Source organism: Phodopus roborovskii, unplaced genomic scaffold, assembly GCF_943737965.1.
Source record: "Phodopus roborovskii unplaced genomic scaffold, PHOROB, whole genome shotgun sequence".
In the NCBI taxonomy this organism is placed as follows: Eukaryota; Metazoa; Chordata; class Mammalia; order Rodentia; family Cricetidae; genus Phodopus; species Phodopus roborovskii.
Window position 1 is genome coordinate 49,440,111 of NW_026126517.1, and position 20,676 is coordinate 49,460,786.

General features: G+C 39.4%; 1 protein-coding gene across 1 annotated transcript in view; it reads right to left on the reverse strand.

The window, feature by feature from the left end:
- Unc13c (unc-13 homolog C) overlaps positions 1–20,676 on the reverse strand; it is a 400,087-nt gene that overhangs the window by 213,420 nt on the left and 165,991 nt on the right. Inside the window, exons 7-8 of the mRNA XM_051197944.1 lie at positions 16,797–17,024; positions 12,867–13,008 (exon numbers count right to left, since the gene is read on the reverse strand). Coding sequence (XP_051053901.1) covers positions 12,867–13,008; positions 16,797–17,024 — 370 coding nt within the window. The remainder of the gene's footprint in view (positions 1–12,866; positions 13,009–16,796; positions 17,025–20,676) is intronic.

The following is a 20,676-nucleotide window of genomic DNA, read 5'->3' on the forward strand; positions in this document are numbered from 1 at the left end:
AACTCTGAGGACTGGCTTTCCATGACTGATCACTGGCCACTGGCTGTACATAGGGTGGACAACTAGCTTTGATCTTGGAAATCCTCAGGAACATCAGTTCAAGAGCACCAACCCTTTCTTTTTCTAAGAATGAACCCTTCTGTCAAAAACTTTACTGTTGAATTACAAATAAATTTTGGTTCAAAATAATTTAGTTTCATTGCAATCTCATAACTGAATATATAACTGAAAACATTATCAAATTATTTGTTTCAGTTCTTCTTTAGAATTAACCAAGGTAGGGCTAGCAAGAGGGTTCAGTGAGTAAAGGCATCTGCTGCCAAGGCTGATGACTTACCTGAATTTGATCCCAGGAACCTATACAGTAGAATCTGGCCTCTGTCCTCCACATGCACATGCCTGCCCCCCACACCTTCTCCCCAAATAAATAACAGTTATAAAAAGAGAAAGTGGTAGATAGTGGTCATGCATGTCTTTAATTCCAGCACTCAGGAGGCAGAAGTAGGCCGACCTCTCTGAGTTACAGGTCAGCCTGGTCTACAGAGTGAATTCCAGGATATCCCAGGCTAGAAAGAGAAAACCCACCTTGAAAAACCAACAAAACAAAACAACAAAAAAAGAATGAAGTAAGGTATAAATTAGCAATAACTTAATAGCTAAAGCTTGCTTTAAACCATTTCAAACATGGTCTGTCAAGGGCCATGTGAGGGGACCAACAGGCAGCATTGGAACTCATAGAACACAGCTGGGCCATTGTCAAAGCCATGCCTGAGTGAGCTGTGGAGAGTCAAAGCCCTTGAGGACCTCATGCTGTTATTGAGCATAGCTCTGATTGTTGCCTGCATGGTCACAACATCCCTCATAGTCCATGGGTTGTAGGAAAACTCTCAGGGGGTGTTTAGCCCCTCACTTGGCAGTGTTGCTGGTACTTAAGAATAATAGTGATTGACTTTTTCCAAGCATTGCTGCTGGAGCAGATTAATGATTCAACCACTACCCTCAGAAAGATTTTAGGCATGTAAATTTTTTAGTGAGGTTAGGTTAAGATGTTTTTGTTAATGGATTTGAGGTAGAAAATCTTAGGGAACAATTTGAAGCTTGGAAAAATACATAGTTGAGTGAGGGACTCTTTGAGGTCAAGAAACAAGAACAGTGACTGCCTGGTTATTATTGGCTGATGTACCTTTCTTGGTAGGATGGGTTGGTGATCAAAGGTGATTATTAATTCCTTGTACCCATTTCTTCTCTTAGCTTCCTGATTAAAAAAAAAAACATGTTGATGAGTGGTTCTGCACCCTGAGAATTTAAAGTAAATTTGACATATATATGTGTGTGTGTGTGTGTGTGTGTGTGTGTGTGTGTGTGTGTGTGTATGTTTAGATTTGTGATTATTTTAAGATTTTCTTAATATTACCTTTTGAGATGAATAATAAAGTAATTGATATTGTCTTTGTAACCACAAAATGCAGCCTATTAGCAAAAGAACGAGCTGAGAAAAATACGTTGCTTACTTACACTCTGTTAATATACAACAAGTTGCTTGGGTATGAATGTATGTTGGTTCTTGGGACAATTTGTTGCAACAACTTGTTTTTCAACTGCAATACATAATCATGTATGGATATGGAAAACCTGCTGTTTTTTATGTGTATTTACTCACTCAAATATTGTAATGTAACCACATTGTAACTTATATTACTTGAAATATTTTGCTGGGGTATAGAAGCTGTAAGGGAAAAAAATAAAGAAAAGGAAAACCAGGAAAGATATAGAAGAAAAGCCAGAAGGAAGACATCAAGAGAGACAGAAGGGAAATACCAGGGTAGAAGAACAGAACAGAAAAGGAATAGAGTAGAACAGACAACAGTAAAAATAATAAAAAGTTTGTTTGTCTGTCCAGTAGTTCCCTGCTCTGTCTTTCGTCTTCAGTATCTCTGACCTGTTGAAGGCTTGCCATTCATCAGCACCCTAGTGAGATCCTGACATATTGAGGGGTGTGTGTGTGTGTGTGTGTGTGTGTGTGTGTGTGTGTGTGCATGTGTGTGTGTGTTCTCCTTTTTTGCTGGCCCCAGAGAATCAAGTTTTACTTCATCAGATAGAAAAGTCAAGTGATTAATTCTCCGCATCTATGGATCCCCTTCAATCCCTCAGCTGCTGAGGGATGGTCCTTACCATAGCAATAATGGCCTCTGTGTTACCAAGATTCAAAAGGATATTCTATGTTTTATGTATTTTTTTCAGAACATCTTTCTGCAAAGTAGAGTCCTACCAAGCAACAACTTTCTGTTGCCAGTGAGGGTGTTGACAGCACCCAGAAATGGAGCTATGCTGGTTTCTCCCAGAATTACTGTTGGTTTCCTTATGACTCAGTATTACTCGAGGTTCTATGGGGAGAAGGGGAGCAAGCATTGCTCAGATTTTTTCAGATGGAAGCCTGGGGAATTCCTTCCTTCTGCTTTTGTGCTTTAGCTAAGTCAAAGTAAGTTTTTTTTTTTTTCATGGAAGTTTATATAACACTTGGAAAAGAAAACAAGAAGCTATAAAGAAGACTTGATGGTCTCCAGGGGATTTGAATTAAACAATGAACATATGAGCTCCCTACTCATATGTATACTCACTACTTTTGGGTAGTGGGTATAGTGAAGGAAGGTAGCATTTGGAACTTTAAGAACGATATCATTAAATGAGGCTGAAGAAATAAGGCAAATAAATGAGGAAGATGCTGTCACTGGTAGGAGACCAACACCAGAAAGCTTCATGTGTAGATAACCATGAAGTTTTAGATTAATTTTGTATTTTCTATTATATGTGACAGTCTTGGTTCCAAATGACCTCAAAAGTTCACCAAGAAAACAACACTAACACTTATGAAAACATGGCGATTGTGAGAATCTGTGAAAAATGCTAAACAACAACAACAAAAACGTAAGAGCAATGGGAAGATGCTATACACACTGCATGTGCCCAACATGGCACTTATTTATACTTTATTGTTTTCAAACTCCATCTGCAAGCTGTGAACAGGTTGCAATACTGTTATATTCCCTGCAGGGTTATGTGCTGAGAGTTAAAAGCCAAAAGCTGGGGTCCTCGCTTTGCATGTGTGCCTTCAGGAGAATGAACATCTATTTAATCTGCTGCAAATATGATAAATTGAACCCACGACATGAGGATTTCTCTTGTATTCAAAACAGGTTTCTGGGGACTGTCAACAGCCAAGAGCAAAGCATGGGTGTGATGCTGTCACTGTGGGCTTTGTTTTTGCTTCTTTTTGGTTTTCTGACTTTTACAAATGTTGTTGAATATCTCTTAATTGGCTTTTGTCTACTTTCTCAGCTTCTTGGCCATACATTTTGTTTTCTAAGTTTCTCAGTTATTTTAAATGCCATATATTTAAAAATATCACAATCTAAAATATACCTTTTCTTGCATAGTTTAAGACTTTTATAATAATGTATGTCTAGCTGTGTTGTTGAGAACATTATGCAAGTGTCATGACAGGTTTTAATAGTTATACGTGATATAAACATGTTTCTTATGCTTGATTTACAATTTTAATTTTCATCAAATTTGGGAAAGAATGACCCTTACTTTCTCAAACACTTTTCACTAGTGTTTTTCCACTCTCCTGCCTTTTGTGGATTCTCATCAGATGAGCACACTCAGGGAAACTTGTTTTAATTCTCAAATGAGTGACTAGCAGAACTTCTCAGCTCCCAATTCTCCCAACTACAAACAAAACGCACAATGCAAGTAGTCTCCAAATCCCATCTCATGGAGTCATTCTGTATGGATGAAAGGACTTTTCCTTCTACTGGTTGTTTATTTATTCACTTTGGGTTCCCAAGTTTGTGTTTCATGAAACTCAGTCCAGTTTCCATACCCTTCCCATTGTTACAAAACTCATAGTTCCTACTGCAAAATAATGCCAAAATAACCCCGTCTATGATCTCTCTTGCGTATATATAGTGCTGTTTGCTGTAGCTCCCTTTTGGTACATTCATAAAGTAGTCTGTGATTACTAAAAACAGACAACCAAAATTAAAGCCCATAATGGGTGACTAGACTCCCTCCTGCATCCAACAGTCATGGAAGCATCTTCTATGACAAATGACATGCTGGGGCAGGTACCACCGTGGCAAGCTAGCTCAGACAGTTAAGGAAATTCTGCCTTTCCCATCCAGACATAGGAGGGATGGTGCGAATGATCTAGGCAATAAATCAAATCTTGATTGCTTTCTGCCTGTCATTTTAAAATATTAATCTGCTGTGGTATGCAGATATTTTTATTTAATTGTAATGTTAAATAAATCATCTTGTACAGAGCATAGTTTATGTTTAATTCACACTCATCCCTGGCTGAGCAGCACATGCCTTGGTGACAGCCAGGTGCCTGCAGCTCTCTGTCACACATTTGGGTGTCTGGGAATTGATGTAGCCGACTGACACTTCAAGAGGGTCAAGGCCATCTTCTCTGGACAATACTGTTGTATGGTCAGGGTTTTCTTGGGTTAAAGTGCCTCCTACAGTAGCACTAAGTTCAAGTGGAGAATAACATTGAACTTAAGTGAAGTAGTTTGAATGCAGAGTGTCCCCCACTGGCTTTTGTATTGGAACACTTGGTCCCGAGTGGGTGGCACTGTTGGCAAAGGCTGTGGAACCCTTTGGAAGTATAGACTCACTGGAGTAAGTTCTTGAAAGTGAGCCTTCAAGCTTCATAATTTGCCCTGCTTCCTGTTTGGGCTTGGCACTTAACTGTGGGCCCAACACTCCTACCACCATACCTTCCTGTCAGGAAGAATTCTACTCCCAAACTGTAAGCTAGAATAAACCAGTTCCCTTAAGTTGCTTCTTGCCAGGCATTTTGTCCCAGCATCAACAAGAAAAGTAAAGAGAACAATGGCTTATGATTGAAAGTGTTGAAGGAGATCTTTAAACATCAAGAAGAATGTTAGATCCAGAATAGTTCTAGAAAGCATACTTACAATCTTTTAGAGCAGGTAATGTTTTATGAAATGTGAAATATCTTATACACCAGTACATTTAATGACACCTACCACAGTGTTTTTGTACATAAGTGGCACTCAGGGGAAGCAGGTGGGATTTAACTTAATCCTGTAAAGAGAGTAGAGCTGACTTCCCAGTGAACTGTGTGAGCAGAATGTCTAAACCACAAACCATTCGGGTTAACACCACAGTAACGGAATGCTAGTTGCCTTCCTACCACAGGCATTGTTTTGACTAGGCTTCCTGTTGACACAATTCCTTATTATGAAATGACATGACACAATCCATCCCTACAATAGCCTTTTGACTACCCCCCATTTAGGAAGAATCCAACACAGAATTTTGTCCCTTTCAGAAATTTTAAGAAAAGAACACAAACCAAACAAACAAACAAGGGAAAATGAGACATGAAGGATAGTCTAGAGAATTGTAGCATTGTAAAACAAAGATCCAGAGACAGCTAGTGGGGTTCAAGCTGAAGATTAGAAAAACAAAGCAGTCACTCACTAGCTCTTCCCTCCACCTTAGGTCAAAAGGGTGATCCTGGCTCCACCAAACCTTAGACTGGAATCCCAGACTGCTATGCTCTCCCCAACGAGGCTGGAGAATCCTGAGGTTGAGTATTGAAAGCTCTGCTCCTACCTTTTATACCCCTCTAGTGCTGGGATTAAAAGCATGGGTGCTGAGATCACCTTTGTGTGAGCTGTTTCTTTTAGTACTGTATCAACTTCATGTAGTCAGTGTGGCCTTGAACTAACAGAGATCTGTCTACCTCTTAATCCTGAGTCCTGGGATTAAAGGTGTGTATCACCAGCTCATGATCTTTATAGCTTGAAGCTGGCTTTCCTTTCTGAATCCGCAGGCAAACTTTAATAATTTCTAAATAATATATTAACAGAGAGAATCCTCTGGGAACGTCCCACTAATATATGTATATATTTGACACAGTCTCTTAGCTCTCACATTTATCATCAAATGAATATATTTCAGCATTGTTTACTCTCTGTATCCCAGCAGAAGGAACTTCCTCCTCTCCATTTTAGGGAATGATGTATAAGCACAAAAGATATCTGTAGCATGGGGAACTAGAATCAAATGCCACAACTAATCATAAAGTGATCACCCAAATGCTTATCAAAGAGCCAAGATAGAGAGCACCTTAACTATATAAGACATTTTTCATCTTCAAAGAACTGTAGCTGGCATTATCACAACTAATCATTATGTGGTCTTTTGGAGATGAGAGATGTGTGACCAGACCCTCATTCTCTATGCTTCCAGGGCATCATGATTGACTTGTGTCTCTCTTCTATGTAGCCTTCTCCAAAATGGCCCATTCGGGAGCCACATGCCATTCATACATATATTCTTTAAAGTTAATTTTTATGATAGTGTACAAAAGGTTGCATTTCATCATGGCATTTTCACGTATACTTTGTTGTATATGTGCCCCCTTGTTCCTTTTGCTGGCCCCATTCCTTTCCCCTCTCCGCCTTCCTGTTACACATACTACATTTCACTCTTCTCTCTTTGTCCCTTTCTCTACTCCTCTCCTGTGATATCTTCTCTCCATTTTCTGTTTGTAGCTTCATGAGCTTACACACACACACACACACATACACACACACACACACACACACACACACACACGCTCTCCTAAAAATTAAAATTTCTCTATTTAAACTGTGTAAGAAGAGATAAAATTAGAATTGAAATGTCTTATCATAAAAATCTCCAGAGGGCATCAAAGTGCTTTTCACGAGGGACAATTAAACTCTATAACTAAATCCAAATGTTGAACAATGATTTCATTTCATATTTACAAGGTTTATGCTGGCTTACCTCCTTCAGAGTAATTTTTTTTTCTTTTTTTGAGTAGAGAGTCTGGCTCTAGGAAAAGGCACATCTGGTCATCATCACTGATGTCTTGTATTTGGCTTCACAACGGGAGGCTGCTTTTTGAACTGGCTCTTCCAAACCTATCTGAACTTCAATTTTCTCATCAACAAAATGAAAGCGAAGAACCTAACAACTTTTCAGGCGCTCTACCCAGCCTCTGCTCTCACTATTTTAGCAGAGTTACAGCTCTGAGTGCTCTGATCCTCACTTGCCCTTGCTATTTAGGTAGGAACACTTTTCACATGAGAGTATTACCACTGGCTCACCGTGATTCCCAGAATCTGGATATACAGTTCTGCATGTATATCCCATGCTTTCTAGGTTGTCTGAGATTTACATTATTCTTGGCTGGTGTAGACACCAGCCCCTATTGTATACAGTCCTTCTGTATGGTCCTGACATTGATGGAGTACTTTTCTACACACACACACACACACACACACACACACACACACACACACACACACACACATCATTACTCAGCTGATTTATCATGGTAATCTTTAAGATTAAACATGGCAATAAATGTTTGGATGGATTCCTTATTTCTCAGACTACTACTGGCCACCTACATATCAAATCCCATAGAAGTGTTTTTGTGAGTGTGTGTGTGGGAGGGGGAGCTGGCATGCACTGCATTGGCTCTTATACTGTTTTATTTTACTTTTACTTATTTAAATTCAGGTTCTCAGACTTTCATCCCAGGAAACACTGACTAACAAGGATATTATCCTACATATAAAACCAAAACATGTACTAAAAGAAACATACAAACATGGAGTTCAGTCAATGAACTGACCCCTGAAAGATCAAAACCCAAGTGAGCCTCATGATTCCTTCAGCTTCTTGGCTTAGGAGACTGTCCCAGCCACTGTTTGAGGAATCTAGTAGAGTCACTTTGGCTCTCAGCTGAAAAGACAAGGCTCAAACTCTGGGAAGAACAAGGCAGCTGGAGGTCACAGGGCACTGTATTGAAGAGAACAGAAGGATTCCAGTTGTCTGCTGGGGATTCGTTGTGAGTCATCAACTGAATGATGATGAGGGCATATTTGTAATGATACCTCCAGAGTTACATAAGAACAGTGAATGGATTAGATGCAACAGACCCAGAACCTAGCCATGGCTAGGTAAGGAGCAATTTTCCACTAAGCTTACAAGAAAAACATCAGAATTCAAGAGTCAGTAAACAAAGTGCACTTAGGGCTCTGGCTTTATTAGAGAACAGCATGATTATCCTAAAGCTCAGTCCCTCATGGTAGATTTTAAAGCAAGATCCAAAGATATGAAATTTTTCTATATAAGTGATTTTCAGGATAAAGAGTAAGAGTGTTTACAGACTGTCAAAATACCCAGCTTCTGACAAAGTGATATTTGCAATGTTGTCCAAGACACAATATAGACTTAAAGGTGTGCAAATAAAAAACCTGCTACAGATTGAGAAAGCTAAGCCATGGAAAGAAATTCTTAGATTGGCACCAAACATTAACTGTAGGAATTGCATAGGCTCAAAAAAGTTAACAGACTCACAGGGCCAATGAAAATCCAACAAGGTAGTAGAATGCAGAATCAGCATATAAAAATCAATTATTTTACCCACATACCATGACAGACCCCTTGAAGACGATAGCAAGAAAAGAATGCCATGCCACTGATTGTGACCCTGAAGAAAAACAAACAATAACTTAGGAAGACACACAACTATGGAGGCAAAAAGGCCTCCAGAATGTAACTGGAAAATAATGCAGAAGTAAACAAAAACACTGGAAGATGCAATAAATTAATAGTGTGAGACTGGTCATATAGCCAAAACAATCAACTCCATGTAATCCCATTAAATTGCCCTTGCTGTTCTTCACATCCTTGTGAATCAATGGATGTAGTAGGCTTGCTTAAAGATGCATAGATGACTCTAAGCCAGCTGCATCTTTCAAAAACTCCTCTGTACCCTAAATGACCACTCACAAAGGCTAGTCTACTGGAGCTTCCAGTCACAGTCAACCTTTGACTTCAGTTTACTCTTGTGCTCTACCCCAAACTATTTGGAGCTGGGGTAGGATTATCTGTAGTTGGGATAGTTGGGAAGCAGGGAGGAATTAGGAGTTGGAATCTAAGTGAGGGTCTGATGGCCTCACCTATTCTAGAAGTTAATGCTCCTAAGCTGGATCTTATGAGGGTCTCATGCAATTAGCTAGAGCTGTTCAGATTTCAAGTCAGGAACAGCAATGGCATGCCCAGTGGGCATAGTTCCATGATACCATAGTAACAAAACATGACATTGGATAAAAGCAGAAGTGTAGGATAGGATAAGATAAAATATAATAAAATAGAGGACCCAGAAATAAACACACACACTTTAACCTAAATAATCCCCAACAAAGGGACTGAAACACATGTTAGATAAAATAAACTTTCCAAAAAGTGGTGATGGCAAAACTGGATAATTACATGTAGGAGATTGAAACTTGATAACTATTACTCATCTCATAAGCACATAAACTATTTTTGGAATTGAAATTTGAAACTACTGACTGGAGCAGTGGTTTTCAACCTTCCTAATGCTGCAACCCTTTAACATAGTTCCTCATGTTGTAATGACCCAACCACAAAATTGTTTTCATTGCTACTTCACAATTGTAATTTTGCTACTATTATAATCATAATGCAATTATTTTTGGAGATAGGGGTTTCCCAAAGGGGTTATAACCCATAGGTTGAGAACCACTGTACTAGAGGAAAAGACAGTATGCATTAGACTAGGTAGAGATTTATAGAAGAGAACTCCAATAGCTCAGAAAATAAGGCAATAATTGGCATGTGCAGTTATATTACATTAAAAATATTCTGCATAGTGGGAATGAAGAAATGGCTCAGTGGTTAAAGTTACTTGTTGCTCCTACAGACCCAGGTTCAGTTTCCAGCACCCAGATGGTGATTCACAACCATCTATAAGTTCAGTCTCAGAAGCTCTCTTCTGGCCTCTGTAGGCAACAGGCACACACATGTTGCATATACATACACAGAGTCACTTGTACACACACATACACAACGTAAAATAACTCTTATAAAGCAAAACCAAAATAGTGTGCATAGCAAAGGAAATTAAATTGAGTCAGATAATCAAGAACCTGAGAAAAAGTAAAGGGAATTCAGGCATGTGTTGATGAAGTTTCCATAATTGGGGTAAGAAGCAGAAATAGTATTTACAAAAATAATGACCAGGATTTTTTTCCATATATGACAGAAAATTCAGATCTGCAGTCTCAAGCAGCTCAACAAATCCTAAGCAGCAGAAACCATAAGGAAAGGGACAATCTACCATCACATCATAAAGACATTATGCAAACAAGCAGAGAGAATAAAATATCAAAGCAGCAGGAAGGCACATATGCCCTATAAAAATGAGGACCACAGTAGACTTCCTGCAATGAGCAATGAGGACACAGACTCAATGGAGTATATCTTGAAAATAATTTTGCATGATAATCTAACTCATGTGGACATGTCAATACAGGAAAAAAGTCACACCACAGAAAAAAAGAACATGGCAAAGCCAATGCATGTTGTCTCATCAAAACTCTCTACACATAGAGAATGTCATGGAAGATGTTTTTCCTAAGTGAAGAAATAGCAGCCTCAATAAAGCCACTGTTAGGACTTGAATTAGCAAAGGCAAGAATGCTTCCTAGTAAGGTAGAAATGAAGCTGAGATATTTTCTGTGTCATTTTCATTGGATTTCATACTAGAATCTCATACAAGGCTATTAAGCAATGAAAATCCTATCTGCTGTTGACTCTTTCAAGGTTTTATTTTGTAAATGACAAACTTATTATGAAATTCATATAAAATAATGGAGCAGTCTTAATGTAGTCAATATAACTTCGAACAAAAGGATGGACACCATACAGCTAATGCTTTCTTAATTTAAGACTTCTTAATAAGGGTTTGGTCCATCAATACTCCATAGTCCGGAATACAAAAAAGACAAACAGAACAGAACAAAGAGTTCTGAAATACAGCCACCCACACAAACAGAGCTGAATTTCATCAAAAGGTAAAGAAGCAATTTAGTTGAGAACAAACAATGCTTTCAAAATGACAAATACTCAAATATTCATAGGAATATTCATAGGAATAACATACCATACTAGATTTTACTTATATATGCATCAAGGTCTAAACATAAAACTATAGTGTGTATGCAGCTAAAAATAAACAAACAAACAAACAAACAAAGACACAAAAACTCTGAAAATGCCAAAATGTTTGAATAGGCATTTATAATCGAAGAAGAAACACATCATATAAGCTCAGCAATGCTTACAATTCTTAGTTGTTAGAGATATACACCATAAAACATATATAAAATACTACTGTATATAAGGCAGAGTGCTAAGATTTACAAGATTTAAGACTTGGCCTTAACATGTACTAGACATTTGGGTTAGACCCAGGACTCTGAGTCTATGAGATAAATATGAAATGGTACTGGAATATTACACAGCAATAAAAACATTAAGAACTGTGGATGCTTTCTAAAACTCAAACTGTATACGGAGTGAATGGAACTCTGTGGGAAAAGGGGGCATACCTCATGATACTATCTATGGAAAACCTAGAAAATGAAAAACACAAAGTACGCTACATCAGTACCCAGATTGGCTTCTTCACAGCACCAGGAGAGTCAGAGGAAAAGCCATGTGTGGGGCATGACAGGTCTTTCAGGAGTGAGAGACAAGCTTTCCACCTTGTCTGGGGTGATAATTTCACAGAAGCAGGCACATAAGAAACCTGAACTACTCACTTATGTGTAGATTCAGTCTGTCAATGATGCCTCAGTCAAGATATTTTAAAGTTTTTGTGTGTATCTCCTAGCACAGGTGTAGTAGAGGCTCTAGCTGAACCCTGTCTGTAGGATGCTGGGGTATTTCAGCCGTCTCAGTCCTGAGTTCTTTTTTCTCTTTAATGGCCAGTTTCCATGTCTCTCTCCCCCATTTCGCTTAACTGGCTTTATTCATTTACTTGACTCCAGTAGAATCTCAATTTGTGACAACTCGTTGACTTTTTTGTCTTCTGTTTAAAAAGAGTTAGTGATTATCCTGCCTCTCCCCCTGAAAGGAGGCATCATCCAAACCTCATCTCTCAATCCATAGTTACACAATCCCAAATGATTCTCTAAACCAATTTCTTAACACTTTCATATTGGTTCATATTCAAGCAAATAACAACAAAATCCCACACCTCACTTGTTAAACACTTAATCAGATCCAAGATTGCTTATTAACATGTAAAGGAGATGCAATAGACTTAGACCCCCTCAGTGGCTTTTTTCCAGATGATGATTAAAACTCTTTTTCCCACCAAAAAAAAGAGTTGTTATAGAAAGAAAAGAATCATGGACAGAAAAGTGACTTTTTTTTTTTTTTTGCTATTGGGTGCAAGACATTAGAGCTTATAAATAAGTGTCCTCATAGACAGTGAAAAGTCATAGTGTTATTATCATCAGCCATTTCTTCTGAGTGGTCTAGACTCATTTCCACCAGGTGGATGGACCAGGTGTCACCCCAGATATCCCTTGTTATTAGTCACAAATCTTTGGATGTAGTACAGTGCTTGTCCAGCTCATGGATTCCTACCTCTGAGGAGTCACATCCCAAGTCACAGGCTACACAGTAAACCAGGTCCAACCTTTCTCCATCTGTGTACTTTTGTGTGCACACCTTCATCTACTTCATAAGAGTAAACAAAACATTATTCCCCACAGCAGGATTCCCTGAGCTCTGCCTAATGTTTGGCTGTGAGGAAAATGTTTTATAATAGTAAGTTAAAATTCTAGATTTTCCTTTCAATACTTCTGCACAAGACTTAAACACAATGCCAACTTCTTTAGTTTTCATGGGTGTGTGTCACAGCCATTCTCAAACACCTTTGTCCCTGTGATAGCCTGAGAGTATGTACTTACAAGTAAAACCGCTCATCCCATACTGGATTCAAGTTTCCAAAGATGGTTTTTGTTCTTCTTTTATTTTTGCCAACTTGAACTGTCACGTAAGGGTCACTGGATCCTGTTTTGTCTTTTGCCTGCAGGCCTTGTGCAGAAACCACTGAAATGAACCAGAAATAAAAGCTTCAATATGACAATGCTTCCAGGAACAAAACCATTAGAGAAAATATTTTCTGTCAATTTCTCCAGGGTTTGCAGATCCATCTTCATCACTCTCATTCTCGAGGCCCACAGATCTCCACAAACATCCATAACAGAGTATGCACATTGATTGACTGTCTTCCCTTGTCCTTTCTCCCATTGAGCACTGCACTGCCCATTGTGTGTGCCTACCACTTTTTCTTTGTCCATCTGTTGATAGATATTAGATGCTGGGAACCATTCTGCAGGGAGCATAGGAATAAGGCTATTTCCTTAAGATAGTTGTTTCATCTCTTTGGGGTATATACTCCATAGTAGGGCTATTGGAGCATGTGGTAGTTCCATTTTGAGTTTTTATAGGACTTGTGCACAATAATGGTACTAACTTATATCCATCCCTTTCTCCACTGTACAGGGCTCCTTTCCCTCCACACTCTAATCCACACTTACTCTTTTTTTTTTTTTTTTGTATGTTTGGATGATAAACGTTCAAACATGTTTGAGGAAGTAGCTCACTGTGATTGAGATCTGAATATTTTTTTCCTACCTACTGTTAGTTAGCTAGGTATAAACCTCATTTTGATAAATGTTGACTCAAATTTTTGGTTAAGTTATTAATAGAAACTCATAATGGAATACTGTCACTTCCCACAGCACACATGAACTTTGAAGACACTGTGTTAAGTGAAAGGACTTGATACAAAATGATGTCATTCCTAAAGTAAGACTACAACTGTAGCACAAGTGCAAGAAGCTGTTGAGGTCTGAGGAAAGGATAATGTGTGTGTGTGTGTGTGTGGGTGTGTGTGTGTGTGTGGGTGTGTGTGTGTGTGTGTGTGTGTGTGCATAAATATATAGTTTACTTTTGATAGGAGGAACATACTTCAAAAGATATGCCACATATCAAGGCAATACAGTAAATGTCATGCACCACATTCTTGAAATATAGAATGGGTGTCACAAGCTTTCAGGACAAAATGATAATGATGCCACATACTTTGTGCATTAGCAAGCTAGATTTAACCACTCTGACAGTATTCATATTTCAAAACACCATGCTGTATATGACTAGAAACAGGTTAACAGCTATACTTAAGTCCAAATGTATCAAAGACCTCAACATAAATTCAGCCACACTGAACCTCATAGAAGAGAAAGTGAGAGGTACCCTTGAATGAATTGGCCCAGGAGACTACTTCCTGAATACAACACCAGTAGCACAGACCCTGAGATCAACAATTAATAAATGGGACCTCCTGAAAGTGAGAAGCTTCTGTAAGGCAAAAGACACAGTCACCAAGACAAAATGGCAGCCCACAAAATGGGAAAAGATCTTCACCAACACCACATCTGATAGAGGGCTGATCTCCAAAACACACAAAGAACTCAAGCTAGTCACCAAAACACCAAAGAATTCAATTAAAAATTGGGGGTACAGAACTTAATAGAGAATTCTCAATAGAAGAATATAAAACAGACCCAAAACAAAACAAAACAGAACAAAAACCAGAAATTGTTCAACATCATTGGCCATCAGGGAAATGCAAATCAAAACAACCCTGAGATACCATCTTACACCCATCAGAATGGCTAAAATGGAAAACACTAATGACAGTTTATGCTAGAGAAGGTGTGGAGAAAGTGGAACACTCCTCTACTTCTGGTGGGAGTGCAAACTCATACAGCCACTTTGGAAATCAATATGACAGTTGCTCTGGAAAATGGAAACCAGTTTACCTCAATATCCAGTAATTCCTCTCTTAGGCATATACTCAAAAGGTGCACATTCATACAACAAGGACATCTGTTCAACTATGTTCATAACATATTATTTGTAATAGCCAGAACCTGGAAGCAACCTAGATGCCCTTCAACTGAAGAATGGATACAGAAAATGTGGTACATTTACATAATTGAGTACTACTAAGCTGAAAAACAATACAAAACAAACAAAACACAAAACAAAACAATGGAATCTTGAAATGTGCAGGCAAATGGATGGAACTAGAAGAAACCATTCTGAGTGAGGTGACCCAGTCATAAAAAGACAATCATGGTATGTACTCACTCATATATGGATATTAGACACAGAGCAAAGGTTTATTAGAATTTAAAACCACACTTCCAGAGAAGCTAGGAAACAAGGAGGACCCTAAGAGAGGTACCCCAGTGAAGGGGAAAGGGACAAGAGCTGCTGAACAAATTGGGAACATGGGGAGAGGAGGGAGGGATGCAGGAGAAAGAGGAGGGGAGAAGAGGAGGGGGAGGAGAACATGAGGGATCATGAAGATTGAATGGGGAGATGAATAGAGGAGACACATCAAGAGAGGGAGCCATTATAGGTTCAAGAGAAATCTGTCACTAGGGAATTATACAGAGATCCACAAGGATGATCCCAAGTAGGAATCTAGGCAATAGTGGAGAGGCTACTTTAAATGACCTTCCTCTATAATGAGAATGATGATTACCTTAAATGCCACCCTAGAGCCTTCATCCAGTAACTGATGGAAGCAGAAGCAGGGATCCACAGCTAAGCACTGAGCCAAACTACTGGAATCCAGTTTCAGAGAGGGAAAAGTGACAAACAAAAGGGTCAAAACCACTCTGGGAAATCCCATAGAAACAGCTGACCTGAGCAAGTGGGGACTCTCATAGGACCAAAGCTGGCCCTCTGAATGAGGGTGTCAGCTAGGAGGACTGGGCAGTCTATGGGACCTCTGGCAGTGGAACCAGGATATAGCCCTAGTGCAGACAGCCTATTTTCCTTGGAGGGCTACTCTCTTAGCCTAGAGACACAGTGGGAGGGTCTAGGCCCTACCCCAAATGACTTGACAGACTTTGATGATTTCTCCTGGAAGGCCTCACCCTTCCTGGGGAGAAGATGGGGGATAGGGTGGGGGGCCAGTGGGGAGCATGGGAGGATGGGAGGAAGAGGGACCTGGGATCGATATGTAAAATAAGAAAAAAATAACAAAAAGAAAATATACAATAATAAATATTTACATAGATGTATTGGCTTAGGTTACATGCACCTTATGCAAACAATTATTCATCAAAATTCAAATGCATGTGATTTAAAAATTTAATGGATTTGGTATGAATATAGATTAGCAAAATCTACTAATGAAAGTATTTTTATATTATTATATAGTAAAATACTTGTTTTACATATATGGGTATTTTGCCAACATGTATGTATGTATATCACATGAGTGCAATGCTCATGGAGGTGAGAAAATGGTACCAGATCCCCTGAACTGGAATTATGGGTGGTTGTAAGTACTGGGAATTGAACTTGCATTCTCTGCAAGAGCAACAAGTGCTTACAAGCACCAACCCATCACTCCAGCTCCCATTTGCATGTTAATATTTTGCAAAGGTCCAGGTGATGAGTATGAGGTTAGTTACTAAAATGATTCTCTTAAAGAAACGCATCAACAGTGATCCTTAGCAAGGAGGTTATTGTCTCCACTGGCATTGCTCAGTAGTAGGCAATTGAAAAAATAATTTTTGAAATATTTGGGGTATTTATGAGTTAATTAGGAGAATACATGGTAAAATTATTCTAATTATCCTGCATATATTTGAAAAAAATTGAAGTAACTGGGAGATTTGTCAACATAGACAAGATTTTTAAAAATTATTATTTTACCTGTATTTTTCTTTTAGTAATGGTGATTGTTGAGACACATTAAAAACAAAAAAAAACTTCTATATAAAATAAATCTCTTAAGAAACATGTACTACCTGTAATGGTTATTTTTGCTGACCATTTAGATGTCCCATCCAGCACACTCTGCTTGGCAGCCTTTGTGTACTGCACAAAATCCTCTTTGGAGATCTGGAACATTTCCTGAATGACTTCAAACACCTCTGGCCTATTTCTCTCCCTGATCTTCATTCTTTCTTTCATGGCTGTGATGATGGTCAGAGTTTTATCCTCAGCACCATGCTTAGAGCTCTTCTCTGCAGCCCCTGCAATAGAAAATCAGAGGCTGTGTGACCATGCTGGAGTCCCGCTGTGATGGTTCAAAAGAAGATGCTCAAGTGTCCAAGACTTAGTTTGAGGAGCTGGAACAGCTTTTCTGTTAAACACCAGGAGAATGAATCACCACACTGAGAAGAATTACTGCTCATTAGCGTTATTGGCAACCAAGTGAACTTCTATCACCCATGCAACCACAATACTAGAATAAATGAGTTCTATAGCTATTTGGTTTGCATATAAAAACAAACAAACAAACAAACAAACAAACAAAAAACCTTCAAGACCTTTATCATGAAGGGGTATTGGATTTTGTCAAAGGCTTTTTCAGCATTTAGTGAGATAATCATATGGTGTTTCTTTTTCAGTTTGCTTATATGATGGATTGCATTGATAGATTTTCATAGGTTGAACCATCCCTGCATCCCTGGGATGAAGCCTACTTGGTCATAGTGGATGAGCAAACGGGTCAAGAACAGGCTAGAGAAACCCAAAAAAACAGGTGACCTGAACAAAGGGGAGCTCATGAACCCCAGATTGAGAGCTGGGAAACCAGCATAGTACTACCCAGACCCCCTGAATGTGGATCTCAGTTAGGGGGCCTGGGCAGTCTATGGGACTTCTGACAATGGAACCAGGATGTATCCCTAGTACACGAAAGGACTTTGGGAGCATATTCCCCATGGAGGGATACTCCCTTAGCCTAGAGACACAGGGGAGGCCCTAGGCCCTACCCCCAAAACACTGACAGGTTTTGATGATCCCTCCTGGAAGGACTCACTCTCCCTGGGGAGTGGGTGGGGGATGGGAGGGTCTGTGGGGGACATGGGAGGATGGGAGGGAGAGGGAACTGGAATCGATATGTAAAATAAGAAAAAGTATTAAAAAAAAAAGACTTCAAAAATAACACGAAGGATGCACGCAATCAATCAAGTATGTCACATAATGCATGTATGTATTCAATGACTCTAAACAAAATGGAAATACCCTCAGCTTCCCCATCCACCACAGGTATCATCACTGCTGGGTGAGGCCTTCTGAGATATGAGTGTGTACATGTGTGCATATGCCTCTGTCATGACAGACATGGAGGGTCAGAGTCAGGTCCTGGGGATTGAATTCACATTGACATCTGAGCTACCAACCCTCAAATCATATTTAGATGAGAAGAATAAAAAAGAATTAATCCCACTTTCAAGAGCATTCTAAACACCCTGCGCATCTATTAAAACATGCCCTATAAACAGCTGCATATTTGTAAATTATGTGCCATTAAGTAATTAAGCATGTTTGTAATTTACCAGTAACAGCTTGCTACACAGTGCATAATTCTCACTTAGTAAAATATAGTTAGTTAGGTTGGACTCTGTGGCTGCACTGCCTAACAGGCACATTCGGCTTCTAGTGTTGGAATGCTACTTACTTAGACATCAGGGATGGGTTGAAAAGACCTGCAAGATTCAAAATTTGCTTAGTGAAAGTCACACTAGGACTTTCGAAGGCTTAGAAGCAGCATGACAATGTTAATTTTCCACCCTCATACCCAAAATGTTTAAGGTCATGACCTGGTTAGCCCAGAGGTTCTGAGAAAGAATTCTCCAATCCTGTGGTGTCAAGGGCCCTGCCTGGGCTTAAGCTTCTACATTCAGGAGGAGCCTGGCTGAGTGCTATCCACACAGTAAATGCTCACATAACAGCAACTACCAAATTAAAAGCTAAAATGTCAAGAGCCTTCTCATCCCAAGGAATCACATCTCTGACAATTAACTTTGAAATCTCTTGCTTCTTTTGATGTGCTAGCTGTGTTTCTGCTTGGATATGTATGGAACAGTCAGACCTGTGAACTGAAATTGCCAATTTGGGGAGGGGAGGCTGACAGAAACTTATGTTTAGGCCCCTTATCTGTCATTTCCAGAGAAGATGTGTAGCTTTGAAATTTTTCTGTGTTTACATTTTGCTTCTGAAGAGCTTCCATCAGAGTTTCAGACATGAATTCATAATTAATATGGAAGCTGATCTGCAAGCCCTTTCCATTGAGCCATTGTTCTTCAAACCCACATCTTAATTTTCCAATCAGACTGTTTTTTAAAATTACTGCAATTTGTCACAAATTTTGAGTCCTTTGGGCTTATTCTGTTTATTTCAAAGTAATCAGTGATAACTGCAAATGAGCATTCATGTAAGTCTTTCAAAGCACTCTGGTAGCTTCCTGAAGAAGTGATCGCAAAGGAGATGCATCACAGCAAAGCTCTCTGTCAGCTCAGATGCAGCCTTCATCACCCCCTTTAAAACCACTCCATGGATGGATCAGGAGTGCAGTAACACACAACAGAGCAGGGAGAGAGTTATCTTAGACAGAAGCAAGTGTCCTCCAGTCAGTGAGGAATTCAACCTTACACAGAAGGGAATGCAGGAAACTGGCTCTTTTCTACATAATTTCACAGTACTATCAACCAGAACCTCTCATTTTCTTTATTTTTTGACTATTACTTAAATGATAAAACTTTTCATGTGAAATTCGTAACTTCCTATTTCACAACTTAGTATTTTCTCTCTCCCCCATCTTTTTTTTTTTTCTCGTCATTTCCTCCATCACTCTCTTTACATATAGGGTCTTGTGTGTTTATATATTTATTTATATTTATACACATATAAAACGTCAGTGTTCTTCTTTGTTCCCAGCAACACATCTGCACTCTTCAGGTGTTTGCCTCGGTGCATTACTCTCTACTTTCACGTTATATTCTTATTTTCTTCCTAACAGAAAACACAGTCCTCTCAAATCTAACAATCATGTCTGTTTTTCCTACAGAAAACAAAGGCAACAGGCAAGCCCCATTTGTAACACTAGCATCTCCATGTGGTATAACCACTGCCATCTGGTAAACACTCAAAAACCCCTTGTGTGTCTACCGCTCACACGTGTCCCACTTACCTGTGTTATGTCTGTGTCTCTAGCTTGTAGGGCAAATGCTTTATTAGATGTACAGCCTGACATCTAGCACACTGTTTAGACAATGCGTGCTTAATAAGATACAGAAGCCACACACGTTCTTGAAGGAATTAAAGGGAAAAGACAATCATAATCAATTCAGTAAATCACCCCCTTCTTGCATACTGTGCCACGGGTAATAATACTGAATGGAGTGCTCCTATCAATGAACAATAATTGAAGCACTGAAGAATACAGTTATGGAGTGAAAACACCTGGCCCTCAGCTTCTGATTTAGAATTAACAGAAAGCAAGGGCTGTGTGCCTGTCTTCAGAAAGCTGAGCCTGCTGAACCTGAACTTGATGGACCCACACAGCACATGCATCTGACAGTCAGGGCAACACAAGGGCATGCACCCGGCTACACACGGAAGGACTGTGTTAAGACCACTTGGCAATAAGGTGCAAGGACATGTAATCAGCGATGTTTGAGGTAAAGGAGACAGCCTGTGGTAAGCCCCCACCTGGTAGTCATTAGTTGATGTCTTCTGAATGTTGGTGCCCCTCCCCCTGCAAATGTCAGCACTGCAGCCTAATCACCAATGTAAGTGTCAGGGGAGAGAGCTCAAGAGAACAGGAAGGTATGGAGGGCCAAGCCCTGATGAATGGGGCTTTGTGTCCTTATAGAACAAGGCAAAGGGTCCCTTTCC